This window comes from Podarcis gaigeae (assembly GCF_964106915.1).
Source record: "Podarcis gaigeae genome assembly, chromosome: 6".
In the NCBI taxonomy this organism is placed as follows: Eukaryota; Metazoa; Chordata; class Lepidosauria; order Squamata; family Lacertidae; genus Podarcis; species Podarcis gaigeae.
The window spans coordinates 45,940,450-45,962,989 of record NC_139682.1 but is presented as its reverse complement, the minus strand read 5'-3'; the positions used below and the strand labels follow the sequence as shown (position 1 = coordinate 45,962,989).

Here is a 22,540-nt window from a genome sequence, read left to right as displayed (position 1 = left end):
TATACATTTCTTTTTTTTTTTTTTGGTTTGTACATCACATTGATTCACTTAATGGATATGACCATGACTCGCTCTTCATCACTGGCGGTGTAATTTGGAAAGGATCATATAATGACCTGCACAGAATATTCATACACTGGACGACAGTTCAGAAGAAATAAAGATGTCGACAGAATAATGAGGGGAAATAACTTGAAATTAGCACAGAAATAAAAATGTGCTATGCTTACCCGCCAAGGACTCAGACCAGATATTTTTCAGTTTCATAGTATTTTCCTTTGGTTTGCTTGCGGAAGTGCATTTTCTGCTGATCTCCAGCAAAAGCTCAGCAAATAGCCATTGCGAGATGTCTATGTAAGTAGGACCAGCTTTGATCATGATTTTTGTGGTTGCTCTTCCAGGGAAAAATGTCCGGAGGTCCATCCATGGTGTTGGCCAGATGATGTCAACTATGGTGCTGAGCAGGAAGCAGTCCATCTTTGGCCCCTCAAATATGAATGCCGTGGTAGTTCCTGAACCTGCGGATAGGGGAAGGAGCATAGAAAATGAAAACATTGTGGTGATGGAAACGAAGCTGAAAATTCTAGAGATTTTGCAGGTTAGGGCAAATTCCTGAGAACTTGTGACCATGTGACACCAATAGTTGCTCATGATGGACCTTTTCTTGACTTGGGGCTTAAGAAGGGAAAGTGATGATGAAAGGTTGGAAAGGTGTGCAAATTGGATTAATTGATTATCTCTCTGTTCTTCAGTTCATCCTGAATGTACGTCTGGATTACAGGATCTCCTATTTGCTCTCTGTCTTCAAGAAAGAATTTGTAGAGGTCTATCCCATGCAGGACAGTGGAGCTGATGGAACAGCTCCAGCCTTTGACTCCACAAGTAATCTCCTACACCTCCCTTGTATTTTCTACCTACTTGAACTGTGTCATTGATTCCTCTCTAACTTCATATTGCTTTAATAGACAATACAAAAGCAGGCAGGTGTTAGACTTTTACCTGCAGATCAATGGAACCCGTAACACTGCAGATGGTGTTGGATTACAACACCCATCATACATTGCCATTGATCATGCTTACTGTGATTGATAAGAATCCAGCAACATCTGGAGAGCTACAGATTCCCCATCTGCATTCTAAACAGGAAAGCAATGGTGGGGAACTATTATTATTATTATTATTATTATTATTAGGCATTTAGGGTGAATCATGCCCATCTTTCCCATGCCTGGGTGCACTTCTGATTTTCCATTTGCAACCCTAGCTTGCATCTGGTGCTTTTTGAATTAAGGCCACAGCTGCAAATATCTCCCTTTGCATGGCAACAGAAAGGGGCATCAGATTTTAAAAGTATCAGATTCAAGCTGCAGCTGTGAAGGAGGAATCCCTATTCTTCCTCTGCAGCTTGAGGTTTTCTGCACCTGATGAGGAAATGCCTGACCTCACAGGATGCATCTGATGTCATATGAAATCAGATGATTGAAAGGTGGGCCACCTGCCTGTCAAAGTGGTCCATGGAGTGTTGGCTACATTTGGGTCCTGACAAAAGTGGCTCCCCACCTTTGAGACAGAGACAGATGACAGGGTCAGAAATCTGGAGCTGATCAGATGATTAGTTTCCCCTTCCTTTCTTATTTACATTCCCCATTATCATCTCTGAGTTGTCTCCTAATGGTTCACAGCATTGCTCACTTCCTATGCATTTCCTTTTCCTGCAGCTGCAGCAATGAACCTGGACCGGATAGGCGAGCAGGCTGAAGCCATGTTTGGGGTTGGGTAAGTTCTTGTCACTTCCAGCTCTTCTATTAGTGCTCCCAATTGCCCTTTTCAAAGAGCATCTCTTTGTTCATAGCCAGAAGTGTAGGCATAGGAGAGAAGGAATCACTAGGAGCTACCATAAAAATATATTTTTTAGATAATGCAACACATCAGGATTATTGCATGCAAATCATTATTGAAACTCCAAAACTGGTGTTGGATATGATGTCCTTTTTTCAACTTGGCGGCAGGAAAACAAGCAGCATGTTAGAAGTCGATGACGAAGGAGGCCGGATGTTCCTTCGGGTGCTGATCCATTTGACCATGCACGACTACCCCCCACTTGTCTCAGGTTCCCTTCAGCTCCTCTTCAAGCATTTCAGCCAGAGGCAGGAGGTCCTGCACACCTTTAAGCAGGTAACGCTCTGTGCCATGTGACTTCTGCCAGCCAGCAAGTCCTCTACATCTGCTTCCTTTCAGTGTTGTCTTACAATTCTTCCTCAATGGAACTGGCCACTTGGTTGGCGTGTTGTGCTTATCTGTGTGTCCCCTGTTGCTTCACTTTGTTTGGACCTAGCTGTGAAGGGAACAAGCATTGCCTTGGTACTGTGTGCATCAGGTGGTGCTTGATCCAGTAAGATTCCCATCCATCTGAGATCAGTGTGGGGCCAGTGTGTGCCTCCACACATTCTATGTTACACACTAATTTCATGATTAGAGGCATCATAGCCATCTGAGGAACCCTTGAACAAACTGAGAGAGATACATGTCTCATTTGCTATCTTTTAACAGAGCTAGGCCGTCGTCCTGGTTCTTTTTTTTGACAGCCAGCAGCATCAGCAGATGTTCTTCACGGTATCTCAATGCAGGTTCAGCTGCTGATCTCGGCTCAAGATGTTGAGAACTACAAAGTGATCAAGTCAGAGCTGGATAAACTACGCATGATGGTGGAAAAGTCTGAGCTCTGGGTGGAAAAGAAGGGCAGCTCCAAGGGAGAAGACGGACAAGAAGGAGAAAAAAAGGAGAAGAAAGAGGTAGAGCTGGAGCATCTCTGGGGCAGGCAGGGAGCACCTCTGCATTGCTGGTTCAAAGTCTGGGTGTGCTTTGAATGATGAATGAATGAGAATCAAGAGCCTGGATTGAGAACATTCCATACATTATTTCATCAATAACGTTTGCTTTGCCACTGAGTGACCCCTCGACAGGGAGCTTTTGCTAATCCTGGATCTCTTGTGAGTATCTATGACAAAAAGTGGATGGGAAAAGGAGAGCACTCAATTAGGAATGGGTGTGTGTGTGTGTGTAACAACGACGCAAGGTAGTCACTTTGAATCAGGTTTGGCTTTGCTTATTACACTATAGCATAATATGTACCTAAAAGATTAGTTTGTGTACAATATAGGAAAGCCTGGTTTTTGACTGCTGTGAAGGGAGAGCAGGCTTCGCAGAAAACACGAGGGTGGATTTCTACTTCATTAGCTGCTGCAAGAGTGCCTGAATAGTTTTATTTCCTTCCCCTCCCCAGCGTACCACAGATGAGGAGCCTGGGACCCCTGGAGAAAAAAGCAGTGAGAACTACCAGCTGGTTAAAGGGGTAAGCGTTTGAACCTGACATTCCTTCTCGGAAAGTTGTGAGGAAAGAGTGGAGAACCCTGTCCTGAGCTTGTTGGAGGAAGGTTGGGGTGGCAATTAATCCATACAGACACAATATGCCTTGGGCTAAGCAGCATCCCTTGATTCTGGAGAGGCATGTGAGGGCACCTCTCATTTTGCTTCTCTAGAATCAGGGGTAAGATTGCTAGTTGCTTTCTACCACTAATTCATCTCCTGTTGGGCTGTGGTTTATGATTATGTTTTGTTTCAACTTGCTTTCCTTCAGATTCTGGAACGGCTCAATAAAATGTGTGGGGTTGGTGAGCAGATGCGAAAGAAGCAGCAGCGCTTGCTGAAGAATATGGATGCCCACAAAGTGATGCTGGACCTCCTGCAGATCCCCTATGAGAAGGTGAGGAGGAGGAGGAGATGAATGAGTGGCAGTCATGGTTAGGAGAGCAGAACGTGCTGGGCTGCTGGAGATCTCATGGGGATAATGCTGTTCTAAATCTGTGGGATTGTCAGCAGCGGCATGGGGGAGCCAGCAGTGGGGTAGAGTAGGGTGTGGCGAGGAGGTGAGAAGGGGAGAGCTCCAGGTTGGTGGTGTTGGTGTCCCACACAGGTGTCCCCTGATCTTGATGCCACTTCACCCCACTCATGGTCTACTCAAATTAAGGTATATTAAAGACTTTGCACCAGGGACCTACCTTTTATTCTCCGTGAACAGGGTGACACCAAGATGTTGGAGATCCTGAAGTTAACCCACCAGTTCTTGCAGAAGTTTTGTGCTGGCAACCAAGAAAACCAGGCCCTCCTCCATAAGCAGCTCAGCTTGTTCCTCACCCCTGGGGTAAGAGAAGGAGCAAGTGAAATAAATGGGGGGAGGGGCTAAGAAATGTTGTGTGCAGGCACCATGCAAGATATAATTTCCTGTAGATCTCCTGTTTCTGTTCAGATTCAGCCAATACAGACTTTACAACAGAGGCTTGTAGTTTCATTGCCCCACTTGGGTTGTGAGGCCATGTCTCCATGGAGCCCAAACTATCCCAGTCTAATCTCACAGGGTTGCTGTGAGGATACAGTTGGAAAACCCTGTCTAGGCCTTTCCTAAAAACTATGGGTGAAAAATGGGATCTTGTTTATTTTATGCTATTTCTTTACTTCAAAGAGCTCAAGGTGGGTTACATGGTTCTCTATCCCTCCCTTGTTTTTAACCCTGTGAGGTAAGTTAGCCTGAGGCTGTCACCGTCCTAACATCCCTCAGAAGTGGGGATATGAGCTTTGGTCTTCCCAGTCCTAATCAGACACCGAGCAGACAGAAGAAAGAAATTGGAAGATGTTCCAAGAAGCCAACGATCAAGGCCAGATATAGGTATGAGCGACATCTGCTGTGCCTCCTGAGGCCTCACCTTTCCTTCTTCTTTGTGCCAGCTTCTGGAAGCAGAGACAATGCAGCACATCTTCCTGAACAACTATCAGCTGTGTTCTGAGATCAACGAGACGGTGCTGCAGCACTTCATCCACTGTCTGGCCACCCACGGACGCCACGTGCAGTACCTGGACTTCCTGCACACCATCATCAAGGCTGAGGGCAAGTACATCAAGAAGTGCCAGGACATGATCATGACTGAGGTGAGGCTCCATCTCTCTCTCTCTCTCTCTCTCTCTCTCTCTCTCTCTCTCTCTCTCTCTTTCTCTTTCTCTTTCTCTTTCTCTCTCCCCTCTCTTCCTCTCTCTCTGGCTGAGCAAAAAGAGGGAGGAGGTGAGGTACAGATCACGACACAAGGAGATTATGGGAAGTCCTGTTCTAGCAGTAAGGAAATTGGGGTTTAAAGCTGGTAGGGTAAATCAGGCAGCCTCAAGTGTAGGCTTCCTTCAGTCCCTAACTGAATCGCCTGCCTGCAGTTCTCCCGTAATTTGAGGGGGAAAGCGTCAAGCTGCATGTTTCTGCCTGGGTTAATGAAGTACCAGGCCTGTGGCACATGCAGTTACAATCTCATAGAAGGAAAAAACCTGACTTGGCTTGGGGGGAAGGGAAGAAGCGCCATTTTGTGGTAGGAAGGTAATAACAACATCATCAGCGTCTGTAAAAATGCACAGGCCTGAATAGCTGCTGTCTGACTATAATGGGTTTTTAAAAAAGAAGTAAGGAAGGCGCTGTGGTGACCAGCATCAATGCCAGTATCAACCTTGTTGGGTTGCATGTTTGCTTGTGCAGCCCAAGTGCTGATGCAGGGACTGTTTAGCTGCCACCATCACCTACTGCTTTCTGGGTGATCATTTGGGGGCCCAGGATCTTGAGCTCCACCTCTAGCTATAGTGCTGACCCTACCTCTCAGGTATCTCTCAGACCCAAGTATATGGCTTGATCCCTATTGAGCCTGAGACTATGAGCTTTCCAGCTTGGGCTTCATTCTTCAGACTGATTGTGAAATTATACGAGAGAAAAAAACAGAACACTTAGTGTATTAGCAATGAGGAAGATGGACTTTCCCATCCAGGAGATGCCATCACAGTGACTGCTGTGCTGTAAAATTGCCATCCTCTCATTGTATCTCAGGTCCTTAGAATTATATTCTCCTTTGGATGAGGCACTCCTCTTTAGCTCTACCACAGCCTATATACAGCTGGTCAGGGGTGCAGTGGGGATGGAGAGGGGCTCAAAACTGACTATTTTTTTTTTGCAGATGTTTGCCAACCTTTCGGAGCAGGGATGGGGAACCTGTGGGCTTCAGACTCCATTGCTCCCAATCATCATGGCCCATGTTCAGGGGCGGTGGGAGTTGAAGTCCTGCAACACCTAGAGAACCACAGATTAGCCACTGTTCTTTCTAGGCTGTGTTGCTTAGCCTCCTTATCCTTTTCCCACAGCTGACCAATGCTGGGGATGACGTGGTGGTGTTTTACAACGATAAGGCCTCCCTAGCCAACATGTTGGAGATGATGACAGCAGCCCGGGACGGAGTAGAGGAGAACAGCCCCCTCATGTACCACATCTCTCTGGTGGATCTGCTGGCAGCCTGTGCTGAAGGCAAAAACGTCTACACAGAAATCAAGTGCACCTCTCTCCTCCCCTTGGAGGACGTGGTACGAGTGGTCACTCACGAAGACTGCATCACGGAGGTGAGGGCAGGATGCGGGCAGCTGCTTGAGGTGCAGGCACTGAAAGGCTGTGGCTTTGTGGTTGTTGCTGTATTCCAGGTTGCTGCCCTTCTAGGGAGAGTCCAAACAAAGAAAATCTGCTTTTCCAATGCATGTGAGATGGTTATTCCGCAGTGTGATGTGGTGGATAGTGTCAGACATGAACCATTCCCTGCTCGGCCATGATACCCACTGGGCGACCTTATAGCCAGTCACTGTAACAATAAGCAGCATACTTCTGGATCAGACCAGGGGTCCATCAAACCAGCGCCTTGCTTCCTACTGGCCAGCCAGTTGCCTCTGGGGAGCCAGCAAGCAGAGCATGAAGGCAATATTTGTCTCTTGCTATTGGTCTCCAGTAACTGCTACGCGGTGGCATAATTCATCTGATTATGGAAGCTTCATTTGGCCATCAGGAAGTCTACTCTTCATCATGGAGTTGTAAGAATGCATTTTCATCACCCTTTGCTCTTTGCAGCAGAGTGTTTAGATGCTGAAGTAGCCCCCCTTTTTTTGGTTCAAATCCCCCTTTTCCGTTTTATTGTACAGATGTGGATGGGGCTTCAGGGAAGAATTTGGGGGTAACAATATAAACAAAGATGCTCCTATGAAGTCTGAAAGGATAAGTGTGGAGGTTTCTTGCCTTGCCTCTTCTCATCCCACACCAGCAGGGGCTTCTGACCCATCCCTTCTTCTCTTTCAGGTGAAGATTGCTTACGTCAACTTTGTCAACCATTGCTACGTGGACACGGAGGTGGAGATGAAGGAGATCTATACTAGCAACCACATCTGGACGCTGTTTGAGAACTTCACTCTTGATATGGCCAGGGCAAGTGTTGGTACCTAAATAGTGAGGCTGGGATAATGGGAGGAGGGAGAGAGGTTCCCACTGCCCTTTGTGAAAAGGAAGTCCTTTTGCTCATAGCATAAGCCTGATGTTTCGCTGACGGCAGTTACATCAACAGCTAGTTAGCTGAAGAATTGGCGGAAGGAGGAAGTGTCCATCTGTAGAATTCATTGCTGAAGGTGCTTTGTTGGCCATTAGCAAAAATAGCTGTTTTATTAAAACAAAAACAAAAACGATGGGATTTAGTGACCACATGTGACGGATGGGTCTATTAGTGACGCTTAGCCATGATGAAAAAGGCAGGGTGGCATTAATGCAAGAATGAGCAGAAGGAACCTCAGAGGGGCACTAAATATAATTTATGGAACCCAATGTGTTTTTGATTACAGTTTTCATTTGGGGCGCTGTAAAACAAAACAGGGCTCTGTATTTTCTTTGTGCTCAGTTGCAAATGGATTAGCTGTAATAGCCAGCATGACTTCAGAGTTTGAAGACGGTAAACCTCTGGCTACCAAATGCCGGAGGCTGTCAGGAGGGAATAGATATCCCTGATATGCCCTGCTTGTGAACTTCCCTTTGGCATGTGGCCAGCTGGAAGGTAGAATGCTGAGCTAGATGGTCTTGGCTCTTCATTACTGTTCAGTGTGCTGGAGCTGGTATGCCGTCCTCCAAGCAGGACGCTGTTTTATTGTCCTTGTGTTTCGTCTGATGAGAAATTGCTTCCTCAAATTATACTGTGCCATTATGACTGTAGGCAATGCACATTTGTTCCTGCTTGGCAGTATGCCCCAAGGCTAGGAACTCCCAAGCCAGGGCCTACTATTACAGAATACTAGTAATTCATGGTACAGACAAACTCTGCACAGTTCCCTGACTTTGGGGTTAAGGAAGGAGATGCCAGTCTTCTGTCTCACAGATGCCACCTGGACTCATCTAACTCTGGAAATATTATCTCTATGCTCTGTTTTTTGGTCCCGTGAGCTATAATCCACTGCCTCAACAGTTCTGGTGGAATGGTGGCACTAAAAACATGAGCTGAGGAGTCTCAAACTGAGAACTTGTCTCAGCCACAAACTCATTAGGTGGCCTGAAGGAGGCCACTCAACCACAGCCTCTTATCTGCAATGGGAGGATAATAATATTGACCTACCTTATAGGGTTGTAGTTAGGATTGCTAAGATAATGTTGAAGGAGTGCTTTGAAAAGTGAAGTACTGTTTCTTCATCTCCATCTCCACAGGTGTGCAAGAAGCGTGAGAAGCGCCTGGCGGATCCCTCTTTGGAGAAGTATGTACTCACTGTGGTGCTGGACACAATCCATGCTTTCTTCAGCTCTCCTTTCTCTGAGAACAGCACCTCACTACAGGTACAAATGGGTAGCTTCGGGTTCTCGAATCCGTTCCAGCATAGAACCATAATTGTGAACTGGGAAGGATGTCACTGGTCCCAGTACTTCTAAGGAATAAGATTTGCAGTATAATTCTGTGTCTACATAGGCCAGCTGTAGCATGCCTTTCCCTTCTCTTCTGAGGGACAGATGCATTCATAAGGTGAATGCTACCTGGCTTGGCCTATACTTTGTCGGCTAAAAAGGTATTTGAGAAGCTCAATGTGACCCGCTGAAGCAGATGTAGAATATTCTCCATAGCTAAAAATTAGGATTCAGTTTGCACACTTTATATTATCATTCTTTCTTTCACTCCCACTTGAATCAGGATAGCAATCAGCAATTGAGTGGATCCTCAACTCAGGTTTAGAATCGAAAAACAAAACCACTGTAAGAGGTTGATTTGATAAGCTGCTGTTCCAAGGGTAGCTAGATGAGTCAGTGGGAGATCCATGATTGGGTACCTTGCTTTGTTTTTTAAATGTAAATACAGCTGGTGGGAGGGGAGCAAAATCAGATCAGGTCTGTGGAGAGTCGGTAGAATACCCTCCCATCAGATATCAAGGAAATAAACAACTATCTGACTTTTAGAAGACATTTGAAGGCAGCCCTGTTTAGGGAAGTTTTTTAATGTTTGATGTTTTAGCGTGTTTTTAATATTCTGTTGGGAGCCACTCAGAGTGGCTGGGGAAACCCAGCCAGATGGGCGGGGTATTAATAATAATAATAATAATAATAAAAATAATAAAAATAAATTAATTTCCCTTTTTGCCTGCACCTTTTCCCTAATCCTGTTTGTTCACCCCCCCACCTGCTGCTGCTAGCTTCGTGGGGAAAATATACTTTTATGTTTCCCTCTGTGAGTTAAACTGCTACTTTGCAATTTTGATTTGGGAAAATGGTATGGAGGGAAAGGGTTAACCCTTCCCCAGTATCACAGCCCTGATCCTGTTCAGGCCTCCCCAGCTGCTGTTACATTCTTTTAAAAACTCCAGGATCTGTGGATCACCTATAATCTAATCTCATGGTCCCCTCGTCTCATTGTATCCAAACAGAAGCTGATACAGCAGTGTAAGCAATGTGCTGAAACATTCCCCTTAAATGCCTCACCTGTCTTGCAGACCCACCAGACTATTGTGGTGCAGCTCCTCCAGTCTACCACGAGGCTCTTGGAGTGTCCTTGGCTACAGCAGCAACACAAGGGCTCAGTAGAAGCTTGCATTCGCACGCTGGCTATGGTTGGTAAGGAACTGTCTTGGGCTGAGTGAGTCAGGGGGACTGTCTGGGCTTTGTTCCCTGAAGTCAACATGAGAAAAAGCCATCAGACTTACCGTATTTTTCGCCCCATAAGACGCACTTTTCCCCCTCCAAAAATGAAGGGGAAATCTGGGTGCGTCCTATGGGGCGAATGCAGGCTTTCGCTGAAGCTTGGAGAGCGAGAGGGGTGGGTGCGCACCGACCCCTCTCGCTCTCCAGGCTTCAGGAAGACATCCGCAGCCTGGGCAGCCCTGCAGGAGGTCAGGCAGGGCTGTCTAGGCTGCGGATAGCAGCCTGCTTCCCGGAGCGTCGGGCGCCCTGAAGCAGAGCGCCCCGCGCGCCGGACAGACATCCGCAGCGTGGGGAGTCCTGCAGGGGTTCCCCGCAGGGTTCCCCACGCTACGGATAGCAGCCTGCCTCCCGGCGGGTGGGGTGCCCTGAAGCAGAGCGCCCCGCGTGCCGGACAGACATCCGCAGCGTGGGGAGTCCTGCAGGGGTTCCCTGTAGGGTTCCCCACGCTACGGATAGCAGCCTGCTGCCCGGCGGGCGGAGCACCCTGAAGCAGAGCACCCCGCGCGCCGGACAGACATCCGCAGTGTGGGGAGCCCTGCAGGGGTTCCCCGCAGGGCTCCCCACGCTGCGGATAGCAGCCTGCCGCCTGAGGCAGACATCGGCCAGCCCCACAAGCTCAGGGAGGTGCAGCGCCCTTCCTCGACCTGGTTTGGTTTCCCCGACCTGCTTTTGGGGGGGAAATAAAGGAAATTTTTTTTCCCTTTATTTCCCCCCCAAAAAACTAGGTGCGTCCTATGGGACGGAGCGTCCTATGGGACGAAAAATACGGTACATCCTTCAGTAATCTGGTTTGGATGGACTACAGATCTTCTCTCCTTGCAGTTTAGGCACCTGAGATTTTGCATGGTTGAAATTCCTATCAGTGGTGGCCAACTGTGGTCTCCAACATGGGGTCTACTAGTTCTTCAAAGAAGGCTTGGCACGGGTGATCTGCCAGAACCAGGGCTGTGGGATATCACCCAGGTTCCCTGGGTGTACCTTGAGGCGCCTTCCTTGTTTGTAAGCCTTCTCTCCTTTCAGCCAAGAGCCGCTCCATTGCGTTACCCATGGACCTTGATGCCCACGTCAGCTCCCTGCTGAACAGCGCCTCCATCAGCAATGCACAGAGGAACGCCTCTAGCTACAAGACAGCCTCACGCACTTTTCCTCGGGTATCAGCAACAACCAACCAGTGGGACTATAAAAACATCATTGAGAAGCTGCAGGTAGGGACTGAGAAGAGGTCTTGTTTGGAAGGTATCCAGGGTGTGCTTCTCCCCAAGGAAGGGCTTACGGTGCTCTTCTGTCAGAAATAAAAATCTGAACGTCACTCTGAGGAAACTCCCAATTCTGTGTACCCAAAAGGTGACAGCCTTTCTGAAGCCTGCATAAATGGGAGCTCTGATCTTTCGTATACTTGATATCCTACCCTCTGGCTGTGCCCACACATTTTCCGGTTTCTCTTTGCAGGCTTCAGAACTAGAAATTTGCATCTTCCTTTTTCTACGAAAGCCAAGATATTCAGGATGCTGAATTCTGCGCTCAGTAACAAATGTCACGCTTCTGCAGCATAATCTCATCTAGCTTTGCCCTGACGACACTGTGCTTTTCCAGGACATCATCAATTCCTTGGAGGAGCGCTTGCAGCCCCTGGTCGAAGCTGAACTTTCAGTCCTGGTGGACGTCTTGCACCGCCCAGAACTGCTTTTCATGGAAGGCACGGAAGCCTACCAGCGTTGCGAATGTGGCGGTTTCCTTTCCAAGTAAGTGGGTCTTGGAAGACAGATTCTGGAGAGTGATCTGGGACAGGTTGGTGGTGACATTGAGGTTAGGGTAGCATGTGAGTGGGGCTTTTACACTGCCTCAATCTCCCTGCTGCCCTCCCCCACTATCTTGGTACTGCCATCTTGGTGATGCTGCTGAGAGGCCAGGTCTGCAACACTGCCATGCCCTGCCGGCTACTCCTGGGAGCGGGTGGCACTGTGGTCTAAACCACTGAGCCTCTTGGGCTTGCTGATTGGAAGGTAGGTGGTTCGAATCCCCACAATGGAATGTGCTCCCGTTGCTCTGTCCCAGCTCCTGCCAACCTAGCAATTCAAAATCATGCCAGTGCAAGTAGATAAATAAGGTACTGCTGTGGCGGGAAGGTAAATGGTGTTTCATTGCACCAGAAGCAGTTTAGTCATGCTGGCCACATGACCCAGAAAGCTGTCTGTGGACAAACGCCAGCTCCCTTGGCCTGAAAGCGAGATGAGCGCCGCAACCCCATAGTTGCCTTTGACTGCCCAGGGGTCCTTTACCTTTTTTACTTTTTACTCCTGGAAGGAGAAGATAAAAAGTGCTGGCATGAAAGAATTAAAGGCTTTGAGACTTGGTTGGCAAGACGGATGTGGCCTGTGGACTTGTCTAGTTAGGAACGGGGTCCTTGGTATTTTGTAACATTCCTTGTGGGTGGGTAGTGGAAATGAGAGGAATTCTTCTTGTGTTGCTAGATTGGTCCAGCACACCAAAGACCTGATGGAAAGTGAGGAGAAGCTTTGCATTAAGGTGCTGAGGACCCTGCAGCAGATGCTGATGAAGAGGAACAAATATGGAGAGAGGGTGAGTGGCTGAGGAGGTTTGGGCTCACATATAAGGTACCTCCACAGCAAACTCACTTTTTCAGTCTGTTTTCCCTGGTAGGCTTTCTGGGCAAAGAGCCAGGCCTGTTTTACCGCGTTCTGAGAGGATCCCCCTTCTTGATAACAAGGCATTGCATCTCTTAACTACACAAAAACTGTCCAGTCACTGCTCTTTCACAGAGTGTAACTCATTCACTGAGAGTCTGAATGAAATGGATCATTAATATTAAAGACTTAGGAGGAGTTCTGCTGGCTCAGACCAAAGGTCTATGCAGTCCAGCATCTTGTTCCTTACAGTGGTCAGCTTTCTTCATACTTACCAACTGGTAAGAGGAACCTTAGGGTCCTCTTTGGAGGCCCTGCTCCAGGTGCCTCCTCTAAACAAAGTAAGGGAGTAATTCTCAGGGAGAGGGCCTTTTTGGTAGTGGCACCACTGTTATGGATCAGCTTTTCAAATGAGATTGCCTGGCATCATCTTTGTTAACTTCTGAGTGCCAGGTGGATACCTTTCTATTTACCTAAGCCTCCTAAACCAGTCATTGGGCCTCTCAGTTTTTTAATCCATGTTTTTAATCCTAGAGGGTGTTGTTTGTTCTATTTATTTTAAATACTTATTTAATTTTGACTTTGTGCTTTTATGCTTTATATTTCTTTCCTTTCTCCCCCCTCTTTTTTTTTTTACTGTAAGCCACCCAGATAACTTTGTGTTATGGTTTGAAATACAAAAGATAATGATGATCATGATGAGCAGTTCCTCCCACTTCTTTCTCATGCCAGGGAAACACATTGAGGAAAATGCTTTTGTCTAATTATCTGCAAACCAAGAGGTCTGGCTCCAAAGGGGAGATTGTTGACCCTTCTGGAACTGGTAAGTGGTCTGCAGTTCTGGCTTTCATCTTCCTCATTCTTGTGTCATTTTCTCCCCATCCCTTCTCTGAGTCCCTTAAATCCATCTTCTGCCACTCAGGTGTGCAGGACACAGATATAGGATGGGCATTTCAGATGTTCTTGAAGGTGCACATGTTGGTTGCATCCAGCTTACTGTGAGCCAGACTCCTGGTCCATCTAGCTCAGGGTTTCCTGGTGCAGACTAGCAGTGGCCCTCTCATGGTTTCAGCCCTGCCATGGCTTGGATCTGGGGCTTTCTATGTGCAGGAGATGTGCTCTACCACTGAGCCTTGGGCCGTACCTTCTGCTCTTCAAAGCTATCACTGTGAACCAGGGGGCTGTTTATTATCCCTGGCCAAGCAGAGAGAAAACTGATGGATAGAGGAGCCATGGTAGCAAATACTATTTGCAAATACAAATTATTCACCATCACCAGCTACTTAAGCTGATATGTAGCCCTTCATACAGTTTAATCGCATCAGTGGTTTTTGCATCTTTTTGTGCTTGATTGGGCCAAAGTCACATAAACCGCCCGAGGGTAGTAATTAAATGGAGCACCGTATTTTTCCATGTCTGAGGGTGACACATTAACTATTGAATTAGCCTTCTTCCCTGTATTTGTTAAGTTATGATTTTTAAGCTGTTTGGCTGCCTCCATCTCCTTCTTCCCCTAATGTTCTTTTTGCCTACAGGCCAAGATCAGGATTGGTCAGTCATTGCTGCCATTCAGTGCCGGCTGGACAGAGAAGGGGCCACCAAGCTGGTGTCTGACCTCATCATGAACACCAAGAATGAGAAGATTTTTCAGGAAAGCATCCGCCTGGCCATACGGCTGCTGGACGGGGGCAACACAGAGATACAGGTTTGTGTCTGCTGCGACAGCTTCCACCTAAGTTCAGATAACTACCCAAGTGCTCACTTTTTGCCTAGTGTAAATTCAGTTTAACTTCTAATGCCATACTGTGACTGTGGGGTACATATCTCAACTGTGGCAGGGACAGAGCTACCAAATTTGACCGTCCCATGGTGTAATGTGATCCTGCGGCAACGACTTTGGGTGCCCCAGCAAACGAGCACAAAACATGTTTGGTGGAATTAACCCTTAAAAAAATCATATTGCATCAGTTGGTTGACTATATAATTGGAAGAAGGAATGAGTTGTAAGACATCTAGCCAGATTTCTTTAAAATCGTACCCTTGAGATGCCTAACTGTAGTACAGTGGTACCTCTGCTTATGAACGCCATCCATTCGGGGTGCTGTTCACACCCTGAAAAGTCCATAAGTAGAGCGCTGCTACTGTGCATAGTGTGCAGATCGTTTCTGCGCGTGCGGCGAACCCAGAAGTAAACACTTCCGGGTTTGCCGTGTTCATAACCTGAAAGTTACGTAACCAGAGCAGTATGTAACTAGAGGTATGACTGTAATAGTTTTTCTAAAACAACTTTTGCTCCCTCTACTGTGCATCTTTAAAATAGCATGTTGTGACAACATTTGACTTTACCATTAACATTCCTTTATTTTAGAAACCTGATCTGGGCATAACTAACTTTGAAATGCGCATATCCAACTTTGTTCTAATTTAAGCTTTTCTAACAGTTTTTGAAAAGCCGATGGGATTATAATTTTCCTCCACTATAACATGAATCATAAATCTTGTAAGATTTTAAGATTTTTCCTCTGGGGGAAATTGTTGATGAAGCATGATGTCATATTATAAATCTGATGGTGCAGACCAAACCATGGACTTCCTCTGCTGGGTATCCTTCCTTTCTTTGTAGTCATTATTTTTTCCCCTTCTTGATACAATCTGGAAAATGTTAATTTAGTATGAGTCTGGCTTGTGGAAATCTGCAGGATAGGAATTTTGTGTTGTGCCCATCAGATCCCAATTGTAATATGAAACCTGAGCTGCCTGTCAGAAGACCTTGTGATTGCTAAAGGTAATCCAGATGGCCTTGGAAGAAATGGTTGGTCCTAGCAGGATAAGAACCTAACAGGAGCCCCACTGGATCAGGCCAAAGGCCCATTAATCCAACACCCTGCTCTTTTGCAACGGCTTCCCAAATGCTTATTGGAAGCCTGAACGGAGGACTAAGTGTCTAACCCCTTCCCTGTTCCTCCCACCCTTTCTGAAGAAATCATTCTATAACTTGATGACGGGTGACAAGAAGTCAGAAAAGTTCTTTAAAGTTCTGCATGATCGGATGAAGAAAGCTCAGCAGGAAGTCAAGTCTACAGTGACTGTAAATATGAGCGATATTGGCAACAAACCTCGTGAGGACAAAGACTCCCCAGACCATACCAGCAAAGGTATGTGGAAACCCAGTTTATTCTGGGCTCACCAGAGCTTGTCTAGGAAAGCAACAAATGCTCTTGGCAAGAATCTCTAAAAATGGCCACATCTCTCTCAACCCTTGGAGTCCCAAATGAAGAATAGTAACTCCCTCTTGAAAAATGTGGGATCTGTGACATCAGAGAGGAGCATATGGCTTGTGGGTCACATGTAACCCTCAACTTCATGTGGATGACAAGGAGAGAGACAGAGAGATAGAAGTGCCCCAACCACTTTTTGCTCTACCCCACTCCCCCACACGCTGACTTTGGCCCTGCCCATCACCAGCAAGCATTCCCCCATAGATTACCCCTGAAGGAATGCAGCCCTCCATGGGAAAATAAAGGTTCCTTGCACGGAGAAACAGTATGGGTACTATTTTTTTTATCTCCATCAATCTTTAAGCCAGCTCCCTCAGCATTCTGCAAGTGTAGGGTTAACTTGGTCCTTAATAAACTAAAGCTCCAGGAAACACCCAGCTTAGGTGAAAGGCTGTCTGTCATCCAGACTGGCAATAACTATATTAGGGAAACACCTAATTACTGGGGGCAGGGATCCTTGGTGTGTGTCACTGTTGCCAGCCTAAACCACATGGTATTTCAGCTTCCCTGTAGAAGCCATGCTCCACAATAGCAAATGGGTGAGCCTTCTGCCAGCACATAACAAAGTCTTCAGTGGCCAAGTCTTCCAGAGTGTCATCACTTGAGCTGCTGGGTGATGCTTACAGGAAGGGAAAGGCTCAGTGGAACAAAGGGGGATGCCTGTTGGGGGTCCTTTTTCTGAAGAGTCAGACAGACTGGCTTTAGGCCTTCCAGACAGGTTGCCACAGCTCATATGCTAAGCCAGTAACCAAGTGTTGATTTCCTTGCAGAACGAGTCACATCTTTCATGCTGCCCAGCGCCCCATCCCGTTATCCAATGGGTGTAGGGCTCCGGACTGGCCATGATGCAAGGGATAGAAGCCAAAGCAATGAAATGGGTGTGTCTGTTTTGATCATGGAGCCAATTCTTCGCTTTCTGCAGCTGCTGTGTGAGAATCACAACCGGGATCTCCAGGTGGGCATCCTGCACTGAAATGGGTCCTTTCTGCAGCATATCTCATATCCAAGTTATGTCTGCTTTTGAAAAGCTGCCCGCCACTGAGATGCCTCTTAAACTCTGCTCTTGGTTTTACAGAACTTCCTCCGCTGTCAGAACAATAAAACCAACTACAATCTGGTGTGTGAAACCCTGCAGTTTCTGGATATTATGTGTGGTAGTACCACAGGACGGCTGGGCTTGTTGGGCCTCTACATCAATGAATACAACGTGGCCCTCATCACCCAGACTCTGGAGACACTGACAGAATATTGCCAGGGACCCTGTCATGAGAACCAGGTAACCCCAACTGACTTGTGGATAAAATCGCATTGCTTCCATCATCCAGTGAAATCGTGAGTTCACCTTGATTCACACACTCAGAATATGGAGATGCTGGATAGAGCATCAATTTTTATGTCTCAGCATTTGAATAGGAGCAGAGATTTGGAGTCGGCTGTGAGCCAGTTGAGTAACTCCCTTGTATTAACCCACAGAGCTGCATTGTGACCCATGAGTCAAACGGCATAGACATCATCACAGCCCTGATCCTCAATGACATCAGCCCCCTCTGCAAGTACCGAATGGACTTGGTTCTTCAGCTAAAGGTAGATGGCTTGGCTGGAAATGTGGTGATGGGACAGGGAGGGATGGGAGATATGGGATGGCAAGAGATGCTTCATGTTGGAGGTTGACTTCCTGCATGCAATTATTTCATGGTCAGGCTAGAACGTATTTGAATGTGATCATTCTAGCTCTTTGCGCCAAAACATGGTTTTGCATGCACCAAGCTTCTTCCACTTCCTGCCTCTCAAATACTGCCCACCCAATCATATTGTGTGTTGGTTCCTCCTTGCTCTCCCTCATCCCTTTGGAGTCCTGACTTCTCTTGTAGCTTTGATGGAGGATTGATCTTCTGCAGAGTGAGTGCGCTCTGGATACATGGTGTGTTGAAACCATGTGTGTTGAAGCTTTTTTGTTTGTTTGTTATAAGGACAATGCCTCCAAGCTTTTGCTGGCCCTGATGGAGAGCAGGCATGACAGTGAGAATGCCGAGCGGATTCTCATCAGCCTTCGGCCTCAGGAATTGGTAAGAAAGTTGAGAGGGCTGGGATAGCTCTGTGTGGTCTTTCCTGCTTTTGAGAGATCTCTTGCACTTCAAATCATTATTGAAATAAAGGGGACCTGGAATTGTGTGGAGCACAATTGGGATATAGGACACCCATCCTTTAAGCAGCTTCTCACCCTCCTCTTTATCAGCTTTGCAGTTCCCTCTTGACAGAGCCTTGTAGAAATATAACCTGTTTTACTTCACGTACGTGGAATCCATTTGCTCCTAAGTAACTGGTCTCAGTCTGCACCATGTTAGATGGGTACCATCTCTGAGCACTCTTCAAACAATATGCCAGCTCTACCTTGCTCCTTGGCAAATTCAGCAGAGGGACCAAGAGAATAATAGATTATAGCAGGGGTGTGGAACATTTTTCAGCCTGAGGACTGCATTTCCTTGCTGGCAACATTCTGGAAGCCTCATGCCAATGGTGGGTAGAGTTTGAGGCAGGAGTATGCAGAGCAATGGATGTGACTCTGCATAAGTCCAAGGTTTCTGTACCCACTTATCTCCATCTTCCAACAAGACAAGCCGCACACACTGTCCCAGTTCCAAGAACACATTCCAGCCAGGCAAAAGCCCTCAAGGAGAATGAGAAGCAGGGTCTGTGAGGGACATGGCATGGGAACAGGAGAAGTGACCTGAGGAGAGTGGACATGGCCTCGGGAGATCCCTCACACTCAGTAAATAGGCCTGGAAGGGTCTTCATCAGCTCACAAACCAGAGGTTTGCTCAGAGACCATAATACAGTAGGGTCAAAATTGAGACACTAGCTCGTCAGTTGAACATTTGCCTTGCTGCCCTTTGGTTTCCATACTACTTGGAAACATTTGGCAAAGACTAGAATGGAATAAGGGGTTGGTGAGGTGGGTTGTAATTTGTGGACTCTAGGATGGGGCATCTATGTGGGAGGGGAAACGACTCAGGGCATTATTTTCAACCCTTCTGGATTCTGAGATTTTTAGTCCGTTTCTCTACAAGAGCTAGTAACAGGAAGGCTGTGCGTTTTCTTATTAAAAATGAAAGCTGTAATTCTCAGGACACCAAATTCTTCACAGAATAGCAGATTCTCTGCTCATACGGCAAGCCTACCTGTTTACTATGCTATTGCTATAGCCTTGCCTGTAGCAGATTCCTGCTTTAGTGACCAGGACTTATGTGTGAAATATTTCACAGGTTGATGTCATTAAGAAAGCCTATGTTCAAGAAGAAGAGTGTGAGAACTCTGATGTTTCTCCTCGGGAAGTTGGACACAACATCTACATTTTAGCCCTACAGGTATCCTTTGTATGAATGCTTTACTGCTTGATAAAGATTCCTTTCCCTTTTCCTAGGCCCTGGTGCCCTTGAGGATGAAGGATGGATTAGAAAGGGTTACTCTTCCCACATTCTCCCCCCAGACCAATTAAAATAGTTTCTCGAGCACAACATTGGAAGATTTCAGCCTCAGTTGATAGGTGGATGGAGCTGCAGTCTTGACCCGCTTGCAATACAACACACTTCCAATGGAAAGAAATAGACATCTGGGGTTTTGTTCTCTCTTCAAGCCCAAATCTGCTTTACCCTTCAGTTTTTATTCCTTCTTTCTCCACACAAACCCAGATCAAGGAAGTACATTGTTGTTGTTTTGTGTGTGTCTACCATACTCTCATCCCACAGCTCCATAGAAACCTTTAAATGGGGAGGAGGAAGCAATGGTATAACTGATGGGCAGAGCAATTAAAAAACCCAATCTGCTGTGCTGGAGGGAGTTTAGATGTGATGGAGGTATCCCTCCACCCAGCCCGGCTTGGCTCTCCTAACCTTTGCTGTGGAGGTTGCGCCATCATTGGTGGGAAAGCCCTGCCAGCAAGGAGCATCCCAATGTTCCTGTCCAAATGATGGGCACAAGCGCTACTTTTGGTTGAACTGGTGATGTGCATTCTGAAAGGATGCACTGATGCAAAGACTTTTTTTTTAAAATGATTGTAACTGAGTGATATTAGGCTTCAAAGCAAACAAGCTTTCACCTATCCACAAATGACTTTGTAGTCAGCTGTTAGGCTCTGGCAATTCATTGTTTGTTTTCTTTACGTTTTCAGCTGTCTCGGCACAACAAGCAGCTCCAGCATCTCTTAAAACCTGTGAAACGAATTCAGGAGGAGGAGGAGGAAGGGATCTCTTCTATGGTATGTGTATGCTCCTTATTGAAACAGGAAGGTGCTTAGGAAGTACCGCTGACATATTGCGTCAGTCCTGGTAAGGGACAGTTCTGCAGCTGTTTCCCATAATTTAATTTTTCATCTGTTTACATTTTCCCATGAGGTGAAATGTGGAGATGTTGAAGCTACACAAGCCTTCAATGATCCAAATCCATAAGGATGTTAACTAAGGACATTGCTACTTTGACAGTTTATAAAGGATTTTATTAAAACACTATTGTAATGCTTTTGAGATGTTTTGTGCTAGTGAAATCAAGGGCTGTGATCGAGAAACATTTATGCCATGGAATGTTCACAAGCATTTTTTTTTTTTTAAACTGCAGAGGTAGTGAAGCTGTCTACATCAGCATTTTGGCAAAAAGTCTGTTTGTGAGGGAAATCAAATAGTTTTCAGGGATTAAAATTGTGTACAGGCCCAAGGGCAATGTGGCTAAGGGAAGGAGGGAGAGTTGGCAGTGGACCAAAAAACAGAAACTTAAAGATAGGTAGAAGAGACAGAGGCTTTGGGAAAAGGTGGTCGAAGAAGAGAAACAGATATGAAACAGAGCTGTGGGTTGCAGGCAAACTTCAAACATCACTGAGTGGCTGGGTAGCTAGAGCATGGCAGTTGGCTCTACTTAAGAAAATTTACTCACTCTTGTGGAGGTACACCACATCAGAACAGGTTTGTGGACATATGCCTTATATTAGTGGCTATTTTTGTTGTATATATTATGATTTATATGATGTTTTTACTGTTTGATTTTACTATTTGTTTTTGCTGTTTGACCCTGTTGGATTTGTTAGCTGCCCAGAATGACCCAAGGTGCATGGTTAAGAGTCAGGGTAGCCAGAGGGCACAGGAAGGAATAGGCAATGGCTTAACAATAAAATGAAAAAAAAGGTAAAGGACCCCTGGATGGTTAAGTCCAGTCAAAGGAGACTATGGGGTGCAGCGCTCATCTCGCTTCAGGCCAAGGGAGTTGGCACTTGTCTAGCTTTCTGGGTCATGTCGCCAGCATGACTAAACTGCTTCTGGCGCAACGGAACATCGTGACGGAAACCAGAGCGCATGGAAGCACTGTTTACCTTCTCGCTGTAGTGGTACCTATTTATCTACTTGCTCTGCTATGCTTTCAAACTGCTAGGTTGGCAGGAGCTGGGGCAGAGCAACGGGAGCTCACCCCATCATGGGGATTCAAACCGCCAACCTTTTGATTGGCAAGCCCAAGAGGCTCAGTGGTTTAGACCACAGAGCCACCCACATCCCTGGGTTCACAATAGGTCATGGAGGCACAGAATGGAACAATGAAAGGGCCTTACTTCTTGGCCTTCAGATCAAGAACAAGGGGGAAAGCTTTTGAGCGATAGTATGTTACACCAGAAGAGGAAAAAAGAACCCCATACACCAAAGTAGGAAATCTACTGGATGATTGTACAGCTTTGTGTTGCTTTCCTGTGGGCATACTGGTCTCTGGATACACTTTCCCTCACCTCCCGGTAGTTCTTTATACAGCAGTGCAGGTGAGTTTTCCCTGTGGTACAACCAACGTTGCTTTTATTTTTCAGAGATAGCCACATTGACTGTTTGGCTGTGAGCTTGTTTGCTCACATTGCACAGTCTAAGACCACAATCATTACCCAGTTATAATTCAATTTCTGTGTGGGGATTTATGGGCAGTGATTTGTAATTTACAGATTAGTGGTCTTTGGCTGTTAATTAGTGTGCTGAATTGAATGGCTGTCTCCCAGGGGAAGCGCAGGCCCTGTCTACCCTGACTATATATGCTCCCCTCACCCCCCCCCCCCCGAGCTTGTCATACCTAGTAAATACAAGGAAATGTATTGCTAATACATAGCTGAAAGAGATTCCCCCCGAGCCTTTACAAGCTGAGGTTATAGTATTTTCCTCTTCTCTTTCTCACAGCTCATTCTACACAACAAACAACTGACCCAGATGCTGAAATCAACAACTCCTGTCCAAGAGGAAGAGGAAGATCCACTAGCGTATTATGAGAAGCACACATCCCAGATAGAGGTGGGGTTGATTTTTTTCATAGCTATCTCTACACGTTTTCAAATCTGTGTGTAATTAGAATTTTTTTGGGGGGGTCATGTCTGGTATCCGGATTTCTCTATCAGATGACCTAAACGGTGTAATATACAGTTCTGCATTTCATTATCTAACAGCATGTGGATGACCTGCTCCGAAATATCCATAAGAGGCTTATGAGGGGGTCTTGGATACTGTGATTCCAAGGCCTCCCCTGATTTGCCCTCACAAATGGCAAAAATG

At 46.4% G+C, this 22,540-nt stretch overlaps 2 protein-coding genes across 2 annotated transcripts in view; both read left to right on the top strand.

Annotated features, from left to right (window-relative positions):
- Nucleotides 1-22,540, top strand: part of ETV7 (ETS variant transcription factor 7) — a 741,840-nt gene that overhangs the window by 218,340 nt on the left and 500,960 nt on the right. The gene's annotated exons all lie outside the window — the stretch shown is intronic.
- ITPR3 (inositol 1,4,5-trisphosphate receptor type 3) overlaps nt 1-22,540 on the top strand; it is a 97,347-nt gene that overhangs the window by 61,850 nt on the left and 12,957 nt on the right. The window contains exons 22-47 of the mRNA XM_083744902.1: nt 402-598; nt 753-882; nt 1,719-1,776; nt 2,010-2,175; nt 2,628-2,792; nt 3,284-3,352; nt 3,638-3,763; nt 4,079-4,201; nt 4,783-4,983; nt 6,223-6,474; nt 7,196-7,321; nt 8,579-8,704; nt 9,847-9,967; nt 11,075-11,259; nt 11,648-11,796; nt 12,526-12,634; nt 13,432-13,522; nt 14,235-14,404; nt 15,680-15,854; nt 16,748-16,932; nt 17,053-17,253; nt 17,451-17,561; nt 17,948-18,043; nt 19,241-19,342; nt 20,146-20,232; nt 22,172-22,282. Of these exons, the coding sequence (XP_083601028.1) occupies nt 402-598; nt 753-882; nt 1,719-1,776; nt 2,010-2,175; nt 2,628-2,792; nt 3,284-3,352; nt 3,638-3,763; nt 4,079-4,201; nt 4,783-4,983; nt 6,223-6,474; nt 7,196-7,321; nt 8,579-8,704; nt 9,847-9,967; nt 11,075-11,259; nt 11,648-11,796; nt 12,526-12,634; nt 13,432-13,522; nt 14,235-14,404; nt 15,680-15,854; nt 16,748-16,932; nt 17,053-17,253; nt 17,451-17,561; nt 17,948-18,043; nt 19,241-19,342; nt 20,146-20,232; nt 22,172-22,282 (3,632 nt within the window). The remainder of the gene's footprint in view (nt 1-401; nt 599-752; nt 883-1,718; nt 1,777-2,009; nt 2,176-2,627; nt 2,793-3,283; nt 3,353-3,637; nt 3,764-4,078; nt 4,202-4,782; nt 4,984-6,222; nt 6,475-7,195; nt 7,322-8,578; nt 8,705-9,846; nt 9,968-11,074; nt 11,260-11,647; nt 11,797-12,525; nt 12,635-13,431; nt 13,523-14,234; nt 14,405-15,679; nt 15,855-16,747; nt 16,933-17,052; nt 17,254-17,450; nt 17,562-17,947; nt 18,044-19,240; nt 19,343-20,145; nt 20,233-22,171; nt 22,283-22,540) is intronic.